Genomic DNA, 17,629 nt, shown 5'->3' with positions numbered 1-17,629 from the left:
ACCGATAGGATCTGGTCTCCTCTCTGGAGCTCCCCACTTAGGTCTGCTGGTCCACCAGCCAGAATGAAGGATACAAAAATACCTTCTCCATCTTCCCCACCTACAATGTTGAAGCCCAGGCCAGTGGAGCCTTTGTGCAGGACCACCTTGCGGGGTTCTCTGCAGAAAGAAATAGAGAACACAGCTTAGAGGATGATCCATTTAAGATTTAGGTTGCTTTTACCTTCACTGGGACAAATGATATCAGCAATTCCCTACTTATAAGGTTGTTTCTCAAATTAACATTCACATATCAAGAAAGAGGCTAATATCAGGAATGTTTGAGTTCCTCACTGTAACAACAGCCAAAATATCATGTAAAATCATTCCTTCATTCTAAAAAGGTTTCTTAAACAATCTTTACTTCTATTTTTGTTTAAAACATCTGTTTTTGTATTGCGCACCACAGTAGTACTCAGTAGGACGGACATACACAAAAGGATAGAGGGATTTCTGGGGACAAGAGACTAGGTTGAATTCCCAGATCATGAAAGACCTTATATGCCAGGTTGCGGGTTTGCTGTTTGTTTGATTGTTAATTAAAATTTACTGTGTAAGCCATGGGGACTCATTGGAAGATTCTGAGACATTAAGAATATTTAAATTCATTTTAGAAAATTAACAGATGGTCCTATGGAGGGCTGATGGAAGGGAAAGTACAGATATGACGGGAGGTGGGAAAATCATTTGGGATGCTGTCTAGTAATCCAGCTGTGAGGAAGTCACAGCCTGAACAAGGGTGACAGCAGGGAGAATTTTAAAAAGGGTAACATGAAAGGAAATTTGAAGGGAGAAGCAGTAGGTCCAGAGATGACTCAGACATTGGAAAAAGGAGAGAGAGCAACTAGCAAAAAGAGAGATGAGTGGAATCCAGGATCATGGGATGAGTATGATTTGGACATACTCAGTTACAGGAAATAGTGGTATATCCAGGCGGCAACATTCTGAAGCAGCTGGAGATGAAGGACAGGAATATGGGTCTTTGGAGAGAACTATAAATACATATTTAAGGGTCATCAATGAAAAGGTCAGAGATCAAATTTTGAGCCAATAGTTCACTGAGTTTGTGTAGAGGTCAGAATAATATGGAATTGTAGAATGTAAAAATTCTTAAAAGGCATTTACTTCAAATTCTGTATCAGTAGTTTTAAAAAGTGTTCTGCAAGTCTTAGGCTTGAGCAAGTTGTTATTTGTATCATGCACCCTCCTCTCCCAAACATCTCAGTCCATCTTCTATTTTCCAGCTCTTAATGATGAAAGAATAAGAGCCATCCAATATACTTTATACTAATGACTACAAAAAGAATTTGTTATTTGCTATCACATTTTCATGCATCAAGTGATGCATTATGTATACATGCCTTATTATGAGGAAGAGTGTAAAATGCACATCACAACTTGAACTGTAAATAATAAATTAGATAACAACGCATTAAGTCAGAGATGAAGTGTCAAAGAGTTAACTCATTTCGTTCTACAGATACTTTGTAAACACCTACTCTGCCAGGAAGGTGTTTCAAGTGCTCAGAATGTTTGCAAACAAAACAAATATCCCTGCCCTTGTGGGCTTACATTCTAATGAAGGTAGATCACGAATAAACAATAGATACAATAAATAAGTTGATTATATACCATATTAGAAGGCAGTAAAAACTCTGGGTAGAAAAAAAATTGCAGGACAGTGTAGGAGGGATAGCTTGTGGCGAAGAGGGCCTGGGTAGGATGCATTGAGAAGGTGACATTTGAGAAAAGATTGAAGAGGTGAGGAAACTAATCATGTTACTATAAAAAGGAAGAATATTCTGGCCAGAGGAAAGGATCAGCTAAACAGATCCTAACACGGAAGGGTGCCTGGTGTTGCCAAAGAAGATCTAGGAGGCCAGTGTGGCTGAACTGAGTGAATGAGGAAGGGAGAATGGTAAGCGATGAAGTCACCGTATTAGTTTTCTACTGCTGAGTAACAAGTTACCACAAATCTAGCAGGTTAAAACCACAGCCATTATTCTCTTTCAGTTCTGTAGGTCAGAAGTCTGGGTGGACTTGACCATGTTGTCTACCTATGCTGAAGTCAAGGTGCCAGCCAGGCTGAGCTTTATTGCAAGTTTCTGGGAAAAAATCTGTTTCAAAATATATTTAGGTTGTTGGCAGAATTCAGTTTTTTGTGGTTGTAGGGTTGTATTAGTCAGGGTTCTTCAGGGAAATAAAACCAATAGGCACCCGCACTCACACTCCTACACACATCTATATTATATACATATACACAATAAGGAATTGGTTTTTATAGCTGTGGAGGCTGATAAGGCCCAGGATCTGCAGCTGACAAATTGGAGACCCAGGAGAGCCAGTGATATATATTAAATAGTTGCAGGCGGAGACTATGTGTGAAGGCAGAAGAAGACTGATGTCCCAGCTTGAGGACAATCAGAAAGCAGCAGCAAATTCTCCCTCACGTTGCTTTTTTATTCTATTCAGGCCTTCAGTGGACTGGATGAGGATCACACACTTTGTGATAAACAATCTGCTTTATGCAGTCTATTGATTTGCAATTTTATACCATCCAGAAACACCCTCATAGACATACTGAGGACCGTGTTTAACCAAATAGCTGGACACTCAATGACTCCGTCAAGCTGACACATGAAATGAACCATCACAAGGAATAAGGTATCCATTTCCTTGCTGGCCATCAACTGGGGCCTGTCTCAGCTGCTAGAGGCCACCCACATTCCTCACCACTTGGCTCCCTCTGTCTTCAAGCCAGTAATGGCACAATGCATCCTCTTCACATTTGGAAACTCTCTCTTCCTCTTCTCCAACTAGCTGAATAACTCTCTGCTTTTTAGGGGTTTATGTGATTAGGCCAGGCCTACCCAGATACTTTTCCTGTCTTAAGATTAACCGATTAGTAACCTTAACTACACTTGCAAAATCCCTTTTCTTCCATAAGAACTTAATTGTGGGAGTAACACCAGGAGGTAGCTATCATGGGTCCCTCTTAGAACTTTGCCTACCACTATCAGAGAGACAATAGTGCATTAATTAATCCTGTAGGGCCTTGTAGGCCATTTTAATAGCTTTGATTTTACTCTGAAAGAAATGGGGAGCCTGCTGGAAAAATAACTTGACCTGACTTCCATTTGCAAAGGATTCTTTTGCTGTAAAATAGACTCCTCTTGCAGCTGGCTGGCATGAGAGTTCAGCTCCCCCTTGGTCACGGAAATACCAGCGAGGGAGAGGCAGAGCATTCCACTCATTCTACCTCATCGCCACTAGGTGGGAGTAGAAGTTCAGCTCCTCCCTCGGATCCATGCACACCAATGGGGGAGAGAATATCGGGTGCTGAGTAGTACTGCCTTGATCACCTTATTCTGTTTCCTTACCTCCACATGGGGGTAGCAGCCCAGCTCCCCACAAGGCCCTGCTGATACTGCCCTAGCAGGCAGAGTGGTTTGCCATCTAGCAGTTTTCCTCTTTCGCCTTCTACTTCATTGCCACTGAGCAGGGGTGGAAATTAAGCTTCTTGCTGGCCCCCATCAACATTAGGAGTAGGGGAATGGAATGCCAACTAACGCCATCTCATGCCAGCTTGTTGCTGCTGGGTAAGAGTACAAGTTCAGCTCCCCACTGGAAAGTGGAGTATTGACGAGCACCACCTCATACCCCCTTGTTCTGCCTATTTGCTGCCAGATGGAGATGCTGCCAGTTCTTGTTCTGCCTGCTGACAACAGCCTGGCGGAGGAAGTGGAAGGCCATCTTAGAGCTGCCTCTCCTGGTTGCCCCTGGTAGAGCCAGAAATCTAGCCCTCTGCACAGCACCGCTGACACTGCAGGGTTGAGGGGACAGGTTTTTCTTTGGTGTTTGGCTAGCGTAGGTCAGTATTATCAAAAAGTTTTCCTGTTTTATTTGGCTATCTGTATTTTCCAGTCATTTATCTCAAGGGAGCAGGTTTTACTCGGAGCTCTTTTTGTCCATACTTATTGGCAGTTCCAGGCTGCAGTTCCTCCAGTGTTCCATTAAAAATACATAACGAGCAGAAAACAAAAATAAAACAGAATAAGTCCTGGAAACTCATTACAGTATCCTTACTTTCCTTACCAGTCCGTTGCCTCCTCTCCAACTCTAAAGTCTTCCTATATTTGTTTTATTATACTCAAGGTTTTTTTGTTTTGTTTTGCTTTTTAAATAAGAGGGTGGGTGAGAGGGAAATGACATTTTAAAGGTAGAAGCCAACAGAATTTTGATGAAAAGGTTGTTGTCAAAATCTCCCTCTTCCCCCAGAATGAACACATGTACAGACATTCTCAGTGGGTCCAACAACATTGATGCTCTATACAGTATATATAGATGGAGGGAAGGGAGTGAGGAGGACTCTGACATTTGTCCTTGTGCTATATTGGGCTTGCTGCTCTATCCAAATCATCTGATTTATTCCTCAAAAAAAAAAAAAAAAAGGTGTACACTGATGTTTGCAACTACTTTGAAACAGATCAGAAAGCAACATAGATTGATGATTGGATAGGTGGGTAGGTGTATGATAGAGCAAGTACAGAACAATGTTAATAGTGGAATCTAGGTGGCAAGTACATGGATGTTCATCGTAAAATCTTAAAAATTTTCTTTGTTTGAAAAATTTTATAATGAAATTATGAGTAAAATAAATAACCTGATGAAGAAATCATTAGAACTTTTTAGATTAGTGAAGCGAGACTACTTGCCTAAGCTCTTAACTGAGTTTAGTAAGTAGCAAAGGCAGGATTAGGACAGATTCTTCTGTCTCACAATCCCAAAGTCTAGAATACGGTATATGCCAGAGATTGCAAACCAGCAAGTCAAAGGCTGAATCTGACTCACAATATTTACAAATGTTTGAATTAGTTGCCCAAGTTTAAAATTAGGAAAATTTGCATAAAATATGGATTTGTGGCTTCACATGAAAAAAATCCGGCCAGGCGCCGGGGCTCACGCCTGGTATCCCAGCACTTTGGGAGGCTAAGGTGGGCGGATCACGAAGTCAGGAGATCAAGACCATCCTGGCCAACATGGTGAAACCCCATCTCCACTAAACATACAAAAATTAGTTGGGTGTGGTGGTATGTGCCTGTAATCCCAGCTACTCAGGGGGCTGAGGCACAAGAATCGCTTGAACCCAGGAGACAAAGGTTACAGTGAGCCAAAATCATGCCACTGCATTCCAGCCTGGTGAAAAAGCAAGATTTCATCTCAAAAAAAAAAAAAAAAAAAAAAGAAAAGGAAAAGAAAAAAATCTGACATTCCATCAACACTAGCTCCCAGTTTTGTTGTGAGGCCACACTTGGTTTAGAGTATGGCCTTCTTTAGAAGGGTCATTCTTTCTCTAGTTTGACACAGTTCTAACCTCTTTCTTATGTTTCCCAGACAAAAAAAGCTGTCACTGTACCACATTTGCACTTCTTACAAAATTAAGAGGAAAGTATTTCTTGTACTCATACTCTTACCAAAAATGGGAAACTGAAAGCTTTGTGGAGGCAGTATTATATTTTAACAAAAATGAGAGAGTAAGATTCCTACGGAAGTAAAGATCATCCTTACATGTTTTACATGCAATGCAACTTTGTGCAGGGAGCATACAGCTTTCAAAGGTCATTATGAAACATCATTCCCCATTACTCATCTATGTTACCCATCTGGGGGCATTTTGTTAGTCACCCTTGCACTTTGACATACTGCTTCCTGTCTGTAAAAACAGAAAACACATAATGTTCGTGTGACACATTTTATTTATTTTACCTGGATCCCATTTATTTCAAGCTATCTTAACAAATCTTTTAAAGCAAATTATTTGGAATTTTTGCAACTGAGAAGATTTAAATGCCTTTTTTAAAAACAATTTTATATCACAGTGAATTATGATACTTATTTTAATAATGAAATGATAAAAAAAAGATTTGTAAGATGGAATGCAAATAAAATGTCCTAAGCATACTTCAAATGATTTACTTTTTCTAAATTAAATTTCTTATGCTAATAACCTATGACAGCAACCTGTAGATTTTAAAGCATTTTCACATGTATTTTTACTGTTAGAGGATCAAAGCTCTTTAAAGTATTACAAGTCCTATTTTACCAATGCTTAGGTAAATCAACTTGTCTACATTTACACAGCTAAAAGCATCAGAGATGGTTTCTTTACTATAAGTTAAGTGTTTCATCCATTCAATGGAGAGGAAAGTTAATGAAAAAATTTAAAAACTAAGCTAAAATTAAAGTATATGTATAGTAATATATATTAAAGTATATATAAGCCAGAGGAGGATTCTGAATTTTAAAAAGGAATTACAATATATTATATTACAAAATATAGTTTCCAAAACCATTGACACTCAAAGATTCACTTTAACTGTCCTTAGCTCTTACCATTTGAACCACAGGCTTCAATAACTCATTGCAGGCTTCCATACCTCATTGCAGGCTTCCTTGCACTGTTCTCTCTCAGAACCCCTTCATCCCCTGTAATTCAGGCTTTGACTTTTAGGATAACCTCCCAACTTGAAGTCTCTTTAATCTTAGTTTCAATCTTCCAAATACACTCTCCTCACTAAAATACAAACTGGATCATCTTACCACCTTGCTTAAATGTCTCCAGCTGCCCTATGAACTCTCTTCACTGAATACATCAAACTCCCTGTGCTTCTCTGAGTTTGACATGTTGCTTCACACCTCTATGATTTGGCGCAGGCCACCTTAAAACTCAGTTCAATTGTCACTTCTCTGAATCCTCAGGTACATATGATCACTTGTTCCTTGGGTTCACACTGTGTCTTCCACACATGCCTCTATTGCAGCATTTTTTTACGGTGTGTCATAATTGCTCATATATTCTTCTCAATAAAATGTGAACTCCTAGAACGCAGGCACCAGCACATTCCCCAGTAATAGTAATATGGCTGCCATGTAGCAGGAACTCAGGACTTGGTATTAAATGAATGAATAAACTCCCACAGTGATTTAGATCTCCATTTCAAACTATAATTAATTCAGTGAGTGTCTTTCCTTCTTCCTAGATTTTTACCAGGGATGGCAAAATGTAAATTCCACAGATATAGATCAAAAAACAAAAGGGCAAAGCAGGATGAGAAGGAATCGCAGCAAGCTGGAAGACACATTTCCTCCAAAGGGGGGCTGCTACTGTTCAACTCTGAATAATTGCTCCAAGCAGCAATGTCAACCAATCTTGCAAGATTCTCTGATTTTTAAAGATAAGTCAAAAATCTAGATATTTATAAAAATTTCCCAGAATTCAAAGAGGACAGGGTTAGAAAAGGTGCATGGTGCAGGTCAAACTAAACCTGTTTGTTATGGATCCAGCTATGAACTGCCAGTGTGTGACTGCCTTTTTAGAAGTTTGATGGTGCATTCGACATCTGCTTCATGTTTTTCCTGTTCCATGGTGCTCAGAATGGTATTTGACTCATGGTCATTTAATATTCTACCTTTTGGCCCATCTCTGTTCTCGGCTTTTCAAGCTCTCCCATTCGGGAATACCCTTTTATCTTACTGTTTCCCTTTTTTTTTCCCTTTTGTATTACACCTGCTCAAGACTCATCATCTTCATGATAACCCATTCCCAAACAGTTTGAGTCACAGCTGCTTCTGCACGCGTACTGCTGAGGCTAATGACTCTGGGTCTGATGAATATCATGCCCCACATTTCTATGAACTGTTTTGTGTGTGAGGGCATTGTGGCCTCCAGTGAGATCATAATTTCCTGGAGGTGAGGTATCAAGGTTTACATTTATAGGGATCCCTAATACATGTAGAAGAGTGTTCAGTCAACACCTTATGATTGAATAAATAAACACACTTTATAAAGAGCTCAAATACTTTTTATACTGAAATGCTGTGGACTGGTTTTCTATGTTATTCATCATCTAGAATTTGTATTGCCTAGGGCTCTGTTACTAATCATTATTATACATCATTAAACACTGACAGGGGAATAAAATTCTATCTTTTATTTTTCATTCTGAATTTAGCTCAGGGATTGTCATCTGGAAATTGTCCCTGATACGCTCCTTAGTCTCTCTACTCTAGGCTGGGTGCCTCCCCTAGCAGTCTTTCCAGGTAGCTATCATGTTTATCCCACTGCACTGGTTTGTTTGACTCCCTCTCCAGCTAGAGTGAGCGACTTCAGGGCAGGGACCCATACAAAACAGACATGTAATGCCATTTGCTTTTTGTCTCCAATACCTGGTACACAATATGTGCTCACTGTTAGCTAATTTCATATTATATTTTAAGTATGGAATGTACAGAAGACAGAATTTGTTCACTCATATCAGCATTTTTAAAAGCAAAGTTAGATAGCAACTTAAAAATGTGTATCTTATCCATCCATCCAAACTTCCACTAGACAAACAGGTATGGAGTACCTATGTTGCGTTAGGCACTGTGAATACAAAGATTAAAGAGCCTGGGGTAGGAGGAGTCACATATAAACAAACGCTTATAAAAACCTAGGAAGTGGACAAGCACTCAGACAGAAACGTGGGCAATAAGCTAAAGTAGCCAGAAGTAAGGAGTGACCAGCCTTCTTAAAAAGTATTGTTCTTTTATCATCATCACTTAGACAAAATGTACTACATTCATTTATGCAGGTTTTCTCTCTTAATGTGATGTAAAAAGCCTTCATAATTATAAAACCTTTGGATGCCGAACAACTGGAGAAATGCCAGCCTGACCTGCCCCGAGCTGTGGCAGATAGTCAGCAGCATAATCTTGTTTAGCTGGAGCCTCAGACGATGCTCTAAGCTAGTGAGGATGTTTACAGGAGGTGCTGTGCGCTCTCTCTCTTTACACCAGATAGCTTAAGAGAGTTCAGGATTCAAAAAGGAAAATTACTACTTAAACTGAAGCCTTTCTCACAGCCATTCACAGGCTATTCCTTGAACTTTGAGCATCTGGGGACTTGTGAAGTCACTCCAGTCAACTCCTACAACCTCCATAGTGAGAGGCTGTATTGGATAGTGGGAATTAAGGTATAAGTACGTTTTCATTCATCTTTCTAAAGAACATATCTTACCATGTTCCTCTCTTACTCAAAAGCCTTCTAAGGATCTGCATACCTTTTAGGACAAGGTCTAAACTTCTACACAAGGCATTCAAACTTCCTATTATTTGACCTCACCCACCTCTCCATCACCTAACTTCACTGTGCCCCCGGTACTTCATGTTTCAGCCTTACAAAGTTGCCAACCTCAGCTTCTCATCCCAGGTTGTTTCTCTTTGTCTTTGCCCAGGCTGTTTGCTTTGGCTAGAAGGATGCCTGCCCTCTGCTATTCTCATCTACCTAATGAGGTTTGACTTGGCCTTCAAGACTGAGGCCAGGTTCCATCTCTTCTCTGCTGTCCCCTCAACCCTCACCTTCAGAAGAACTGACTTCTTTGAAACCACATTGTCCTTTCAGGGATTATACCACTATCACTGCCTTTAGTGTTCTGAAATTAATTTATTCACCCACACATCTATGCTGTGAATCTGTACGGTCCTAACAGATATAGGACTTTTAGGTCCTTGTTTTGTATAGTTTTGGGAACTGGTATAGGCTGAGTATATATGAGAGATACACACAAAAATATTGTTTCATGAACAAAAAAAAAAGTGAAAGGTTGGGAAAAATAATACTGAGTTCTAGTTCTAGCTCTCTTGGGATCTGTGGGAAGCCAGGATTGCCCTTTACAGGTCAGGTTCCTTGCTTGGGTAATGGAGGGAATAATGTTTGTCTCATGGGGAAGTGTTGAAATTCCCATAGGACAATGAACTAAAGGCATCTAGAAAACTGAGAAATTTTAAAGACAATTATATATTCAGATACCTTTTCCAGTAATTTGGCCGATTAGATATTCTGAAAACCCCTTTCTTACAAAGCAGCTAAAAATCCTGAAAATACTTATAAAATACTTTTAAATGCTTAGCTAAACTTGCAAGTAGGAGAAATCTTCAGAGGCTAAAAATGAAGCAGAAATGCAAACTCAGAAGCAAGCAAGTACTGAGAACAGTAGCAGACTGAAGAGCAATGAGCTAGCATGTTAGTGTCTAGATTTGACGGCTGCATGAATAGGACTGTGTGAGCCCAGCGGTGGGACTAGATCAGAGACATTTGAGCAAAATTAGGACACCGAGAGGCTACACCCCAAACAAAAGGATAAAGTACAAAAATATTAGCACCTCAGCAATTACCAGGATACATATCTACCCTGACTTTGGCTCAAAGGAAAACAAAAGGACCTGTGGGCTGGGCGCAGTGGCTCACGTCTATAATCCCAGCACTCTGGAAGGCCAAGGCAGGTGGATCACTTGAGGCCAGAAGTTCAAGATCAGCCTGGCTAAAATGGCAAAACCCTGTCTCTACCATAAAAAAAAAAAAAAATGCTGGGCATGGTGGTGCATGCCGGTAATCCCAGCTACTTGTGTGGCCGAAGCACAAGAATCACTTTAACCTGGGATGGAAACAGAGTGAGAATCTGTCTCAAAAAAAAAAAAAAAAAAAAGAAAAAGAAAAAAAAGGGGGAGGGTGAGGACTATTTGAATGTCAAAGAAATTACACTTGCCAACAGAATTAATAAAACTGAATAAATTGGGAGAATAAAGAAGGGAGAGTCCACCTGAGTGGCAGAAGAAAGATCTTGGCAATAGGTCTCCAGCACTGTGAGGTCAAGGTGCTCTCCAGCTCTGGCTGCAGGTGGCTAACATAAATGTGCTGTCCTGGTTGGCAGGGGTCACATATGTGATGGGCTCATCTGGCTATGCTAACTCAATGAGAGTAGTCATTAGGGTCATCTGGGTGGCTAATTTCCCTCTCAGAGTCCAGGCTCACCAAGTCTCTTGCTCATTAAAATGTAATTTCTCAGTGTTTTTCCTATTGGAAGCAATGCGCTAGTTAGCACATTCTGGTATCTTGAGTAGCCACATTTTGCATTGTATATTAATAACACGGTATTATAGCGTGTAAGTTTGATGACTCCTGGATACACTGATAAAAATTGGGCTTCAGAGACTATAGATAGAAGGCCCAGATCTAGTACCATGACAATCCAAATAGGGTGTATCACCCTTGGAAGTCATATGGGAAGTCTATAGCTAGTCTTCCTGAATCCCTTTTTCTTCATTTCTCTGTAAATGCAACTGTGTTCATGTGAACAATGTTATTAAAAAGAGGAGATGGTTGTAAGAGATCAAAAAGATTTTTTTGGTAGAATGAGAAGACATGTATTAGTAAAATCGTGAAGAGAGGAGCATAGCAAAGATAGTCACGTGGAGGACAACAACAGAAGGCTTCGCTGCTGGTTGATTATAATCTTCTTATGTCTAAATAAGCTAGCTCCTCAGACGGGCGCAGTACAATGTGTGCCTCATATTCAGATAGTTAAATTTGGTCAGTCAGCCAAATAATCAGTCAAACAGATTACTGGGCATCATATAGATACACAGAGATAAGGGGTTTTGTTGAACTGCTATTTAAAGACGTTATTAAAACAACACAAAGAAATCTGGTTTCATAAGGGAGGATCTATGCATTAAATATGCAATATAGAGCAGGCTGAGTTCAGCAAGATAATAACCACACTGATACAGAGTATACGCTAAATATACTAAGGTTGGTACTGTGTGGAATAAAACAACTCTAATAGATGAGGATGGTATGGGGTACTGTGATGTTAGGAAAGACTATGGGCATTGGAGCTAGATAGATCTAGGCTTGAATCATAATCCTATCAATAAATATTTGAGTAACCTTCGTGTAGTTTATTGATGTCTTGCTTTTTTGATGGCAAATTGTGAGCAATAATATCTGTTTTCTGACATTGTAAAGATGGACTGAAATATAAAAATACTAGAATCACACAGCAAGTGCTCAGTAAATGCTAACTCATTTCCTTACCCTCTAGAAAGTTATGACATTTGAAAGGTAAATAGTCACACATAAAGTAATAAATCAACGTTGTAAGCCCACAGGTGTTAAATACCAAATGAGCATTGTGGATGAAAGATATCTGTGTTAAAGAAAAAATATGAAGTCATATAGAATGTACAATCTGAACTAGACCTTGACAGATGGGTAGAAATTAGAAAGGAAAGTAGAAGATATTTCAGTACACAGCATGAGCCTAGGACCTGAGGGGAAATATACAAGATGTATTTGGAGAAGGGGGAGTATTCCAGTTTGAATAATGTGCAGGATTGGCCTCAAGGAAAACTGGAAGACTGAGGCAGACTGGGAAGGAACATGGATGCCAACCTAAAGAATTCAGACTTTATACTTGGATAATGTGAAGGCACTGACTATTTGGGCACCCAGGGGAGACTTTGTGAATGCAATAATGTCTATTCGTAAGTCTTAAGTGTTTCTGTTACATTGTTCTGTTTCTACAACCTCCCAAGTCTGCCTGCAATGAGCTTAATTAATACTTCTAAAAGTCTCTAAAGATACTTCTGTGGCAAAGTGAGGGGCTTTGATTGAGGCTGTAATGTAAAATCTGGAATTTAACTGCTAAGATCTATCTGAGTTCTTTGTAAAACTTTCTTTTCCTTATCTTCTCTGGAGTAAATCTTAGAATTAGTTACACATCTGAGATTACATATGACATCTTTGGTAAATTAAATCAAATGGACAAATTAAAAAATTTTCTTCCCGCAACGTATCAACTATAGACCAATTAGTTTGATTTAAAAATATTTGGAGTACTTTCTTATTCACATATCAAACATGATAATCTAATAACCATGTTTCACCTCAGTTTGTTTTTGTCTAAATTTCTCAAGAAAATAAAGAAGCAATTTTATGTTGCTCTCGCATACATTCTCACTTTTCATAATACCTTCTAATCATTTGTATCTCCAAAGCAAAAAAACTAAAACAAAAACAAACAAACAAAAAACATACGATTACCCTTTTTTTTGTCTTTTATTTCATAATGTTTTGGTTAACAATTTATTTTTTAAGTTATGTATACTATCCGTTATGGCAAGAATTTGCTTTTGCTCCCTGTTGCAGTTTGAATTTTTAAAGAGAAGTTAATTATAAAAGGAATATTTTTTCATAATTATAACAGGAATAATTTTAGCAATAGTATTAAACTAAATAAAAGTAAAAAAGTAAAAGCTACTGTACAAAGGTATTTTTCATAGTTGTGTTATTTGTTCTCAAGCTCTCATGACTGGTGAAATAATGTCTGAAACCATTATGAAGCTGGAGCATTAGCAAAACTAATATTTAAAAATAGGATTAGGCAAAAAACTGCATATTCTTCCTAAAGACAAAGTACATTTTATGAAAGATTTTTAAGAATATCTTTTGAGTTGGAGCATTATGGTATTATGAAACTCCTATTAATTAATTAATGTTCAAACCCTCTACAATTAGTGTGATATGGGGAAAATGGCTTGAATTAAAGTGAAATATTTGGATTCAAGTTTTTCAGGTTTTTCTCTTAACTCTGTTTTGGATACATCCATCTTTTTGTAGGAAAAAACCTTAGACTGAGGCCTGTTTTCTAATCCTGACTTCAATATTAACCCCCGGGTGTCCTTGAAAACAGCCTTTCTGAACAGATTTCTAAATTGTGTAACTAAGGGAGGGGTGACAAAGGCAAACCAGAAATCACCACGATCCCTTCCAGCTCTAGCATTACATGCTTGCTTAATGAACATCAGAAGCGGGGCATTCCCATTTCTAAAATCACAATTCCACTTGATGATTCAGTAAATATTTAGCATTTACCTTCAAGAAAGCGGAGAGGACAAGAAATGGCTCTATTGTTAGTTAGGTCCTCTCCAACTTGGCCTCCCTTCAGCTTTGGACATTATAAATGTTCGTCTCTGTATTTCCACAATTGAAATTTTGGGAAATGTTCTACGTTATCTGTTGCCCAACATGGTAGCTACTAGTCATATGTGTTGGTAAGCACTTGAAGTGTGGCTGGGGTGACTGAGAAACTTAAGCCTCCTCTTCCTCCTTTCCTCTAGCTCTTCCTTGGAGGGCTCCTTTGTTTCTCTAGGTCTTAGTTTAAATTGTGCTCTGTGACCACTCCATCTAAACCAGTCCCCAACTCCATTGTTTTTTAAATCATGCCTCTTGTAAGGATACTTTTCTTACAGTAAATTAATCGTGTTTGTTTGCTTGTTGCCCATTTCCCACTGGAATGCAATCTCTATGAGAACTATAACCCCCTCGGGCCTCTAGAGTCTAGCCTAGTGCCTGGTACCGATTAGCGTCTTGATATTTTTTGAATAAACTAATAAATGGGTGGTCTTGTCCTTTGCTATATTGATAATCTACTAATTCATATCTCCAGCCCAGATCAGTCTTCTTTACTCCAAATTTCTATTCAACTGCTCCAGAATGAAATCATTTTTCCCCCCAGAATCTTTTTTTCCTCCCTTTTGTTCCTTATCTGGGTTAATGGGGTCTGCCCAATCTTGCAAATCGGTAACTTCTGCATTGTTTTCTCTATTGCTCATCTAGTACCTCCAACAAATGCAGTCAGCTTTAACTCAGAAATGCCTCTCACTCCATCTTAGTATTGTTGCCTTAGTTTGGGCCCATGGCATCTATGCCAGGATTCCTAACCAGGCTTCTCCTAACAATATGAAGTAACTATTAACTTGGGATACATGGACTTTTTCAATCTCAACTCCCAATACATTCCTTCTGGCACTATACCCATCAGTTATGCATAAATTTCTGTGTGGCTCTCATGGTCAGACTCTCCTCTGTCATCTGTTTGTTCTTCCTCTGTTTGGAATGCCCATCCCCAGATGAACCAGTTTATTCTTCAACAATTCCACAGGCATATTTAGCAAACTCCCATGTAGTGTTTCCAGAGCATTTTATTTGGGGGCATTATAGCACTACCACTTAAAAATAGATATATGTATTATTCCTCCACCAACTGGGAATTCATTATGCTCAAGAAATATATCTATTCAGTTTTCTGAACAATGATTTATTCCCCTGTAGTAGTTAAGTACCTGGCTTTGGTTTCAGACACACATCTGATTAAAACCAAGATTTGTCATTTATGGGCAAATAAAGACTTTGGTCAATTTACTTCATCTTATTGAATGTCAGTTTTCACATCCCCAAATGGGAATAATAGTCGTACTTGTGATTTTTATGAGGATTAAATGGGATAATGAATGCAAATGACTGAACTATATCGATGAGATGTTGGAAGCTTTTAATGGTCATTTATATATTTATATAATTTCTTCATTCATTTAACAAAGATTTAGCAAGCAGTTATTGGGCTCGATCCTGGCTAAGCCTTGCACATACAAAGCTATACAAGACCTCTCTTTCCCTGAAAGATTTACAATTTGTGTTATGTGTTGAATTGTGTCTCTAACCCTAAAAAATTTTGAAGACCTAACTCCCAATATTCCAGAACGTGACACGTTAGGAAAGGATTGTTGCAGATGTTGGATTTTAAGAGGCCACACTAGAGTAGAATGAGTCCCTTATCCAATCTGACTGGTATCCTTATAAGAAGACAGCCAGGTTTGGGTGGGGTGACTCACGCCTGTAAACCCAGCACTTTGGAAGGCCGAGGCGGTGGGATCACCTGAGGTCAGGAGTTTGAGGCTAGCCTGGCCAACGTGATGAAATCTCTTTTCTACTGAAAATACAAAAATATTAGCCAGGCATGGTGGCAGGCACCTGTACTGCCAGCTACTCAGGAGGCTGAGGCGGGGGAATCGCTTGAACTTGGGAGACAGAGGTTGCAGTGGGCTGTCACCACTGCACTCCAGCCTGAGCAACAAGAGTGAAACTCTGTCTCAAAAAAAAAAAAAAAAAAAAAAGACAGCTATGTAAAGATAGAGATACACCAGGAGAATGCCATAAGAAGATAGAGGCCAATGTTGGAGTGGTGCAGTTGCAAACCAAGGAACACTCAAGGTTGCTGGCTAAGCTCCAGAATCTAGGAAGAGGCAAGGAAAGAGTCCCCTACAGGCTTCAGAGGGACCAAGTCCTGCTTGGACTTTGGTCTTGGACTCTAGCCTCCAGAACTGAGAGACAATAAATTTCTGTTGTTTTAAACACTGTTTGAGTAGTTTGCTGCCTAAGACCTAGGAAGCTAATACTCTCTGGCAGGGGTTGCCTGAGCCAATGCACAGACTGACATGAACATCGCCTGCTTAGGGAGGCAAAAGGAGTCACTGAGGCTGATTCAATCCCTATGATCTATCACTTCAGAAAATGGATTTGAAATAAAGGATAATCATATCAGTGCAATTTTCCAGCTGTTACCAGAGCCTGAGCAGAAAGCCTTGTATTCAAATGGCAAAGCTTTCCATAAACCTCATTAATAGGATTTCATAGGTTTTCATGTAGTTAAGATATCTATGCAAGAATTACTGTGGAAAAAATAAAGACAAAGTACTACCATGGACACATCATTAATTACTACTACTGAAATTCATTTTCAAAGATAATATGAAAGGAAATATAAACATTTTACTAGCCTTTAGCGGTAACTGAACTCTTTCTTTTCTTTAAAAGAAACACTCAACTGCTCTCTTCTCTGGGAGTATCACAGGTGTTGTCCTGTATAAATGTTTCTGTTGCTTTTACCAGCTATAAGTTCTGTTTTTTGTTTGTTTGTTTCTGCTAATTTCAGGGAGGGCTTTACATTACAATTAGTTCAGCCCTGATGAATTTTCTAATTTCTTCTTTTCTTTATCAGGAAAAAAGAGGAAGAACATTGCTTCCCAACCTTGCTTTTTCAACTGAGAAATTTCATTGATCTTACTGACCTTCTTTCCCTTTCTACCCAGGCTCCTGCCCTTAGAGCAGAGGTTAGCTCAAACTCTTGTCCAACACAGCATTCTTAAAGTTATTCATTAATAACTTCCTTTAGCCATAGCAAAATCTGAAAGCCAACTTTGGACACTGATAAGAATGGGAAGTGATTTTTAGAAGAATCATCAAAACATTTTCCTCTAAACAAATAGAAATAGCCTCATCTCCTGACATACCCTCAAAAATACTCTAAATTCCAATCACATCAAAACTCTTGATTTTCTCTGAATTCCTAGCTTTTTGTTAAACAATGGACTCTTTCCTTCACCTTGGTCTTCCCATGTATAATCCTTTCTGCCCGCAGTTGGCTTCTTCTCTTTCCCTCATTCTTCACGTATAGTTGTACAGCAGTTGCTCTCCTCAGCTCTCCCTAACGCTAGCTCCTCTAGGATTCTATTGTACCAAATTCATATAATGATTATCGTAATTATCATATTCTATCTTTTTATCCATTTAACAAGTATCTGTTGAGGGTCTACTACACTCCTGGAGGGCTCCACTGTGGGTAGGATTATTAACATAAAGCAGACAGTTTCTTCTCCCAAGAAGTTCAGAACATAGACACTTATTAGAAGAGTAAACTGGCAATCATAAGCCAGAATACTAAAGTTATAATCTTGTACAATAATAATTTATTTGCATACTTGCTTTTCCCATTTGACTCTGAGATTCTTGAGTGTTTTACTCTGTGAGTTAGTGTATGATATCTAAAAAATACCTACAAACACCCATTGAAAATAAAAACTTGGGGTA

The 17,629-nt window shown here is 38.9% G+C and overlaps 1 protein-coding gene across 25 annotated transcripts in view; it reads right to left on the bottom strand.

Moving 5' to 3' along the window:
* DLG2 (discs large MAGUK scaffold protein 2) overlaps positions 1-17,629 on the bottom strand; it is a 2,183,817-nt gene that overhangs the window by 360,795 nt on the left and 1,805,393 nt on the right. For all 25 annotated transcript variants that reach the window (XM_032295960.1, XM_032295961.1, XM_032295962.1 and 22 more), the window contains one exon: positions 3-159. In XM_032295960.1, the coding sequence (XP_032151851.1) occupies positions 3-159 (157 nt within the window). The remainder of the gene's footprint in view (positions 1-2; positions 160-17,629) is intronic.

The sequence above is a fragment of the Sapajus apella genome, unplaced genomic scaffold (genome assembly GCF_009761245.1).
Source record: "Sapajus apella isolate SASKATOON/1434 unplaced genomic scaffold, GSC_monkey_1.0 scaffold34, whole genome shotgun sequence".
NCBI classification, from domain to species: Eukaryota; Metazoa; Chordata; class Mammalia; order Primates; family Cebidae; genus Sapajus; species Sapajus apella.
Note: the sequence above shows the minus strand (reverse complement) of the source record. Positions and strands in the feature narration are given on the sequence as shown.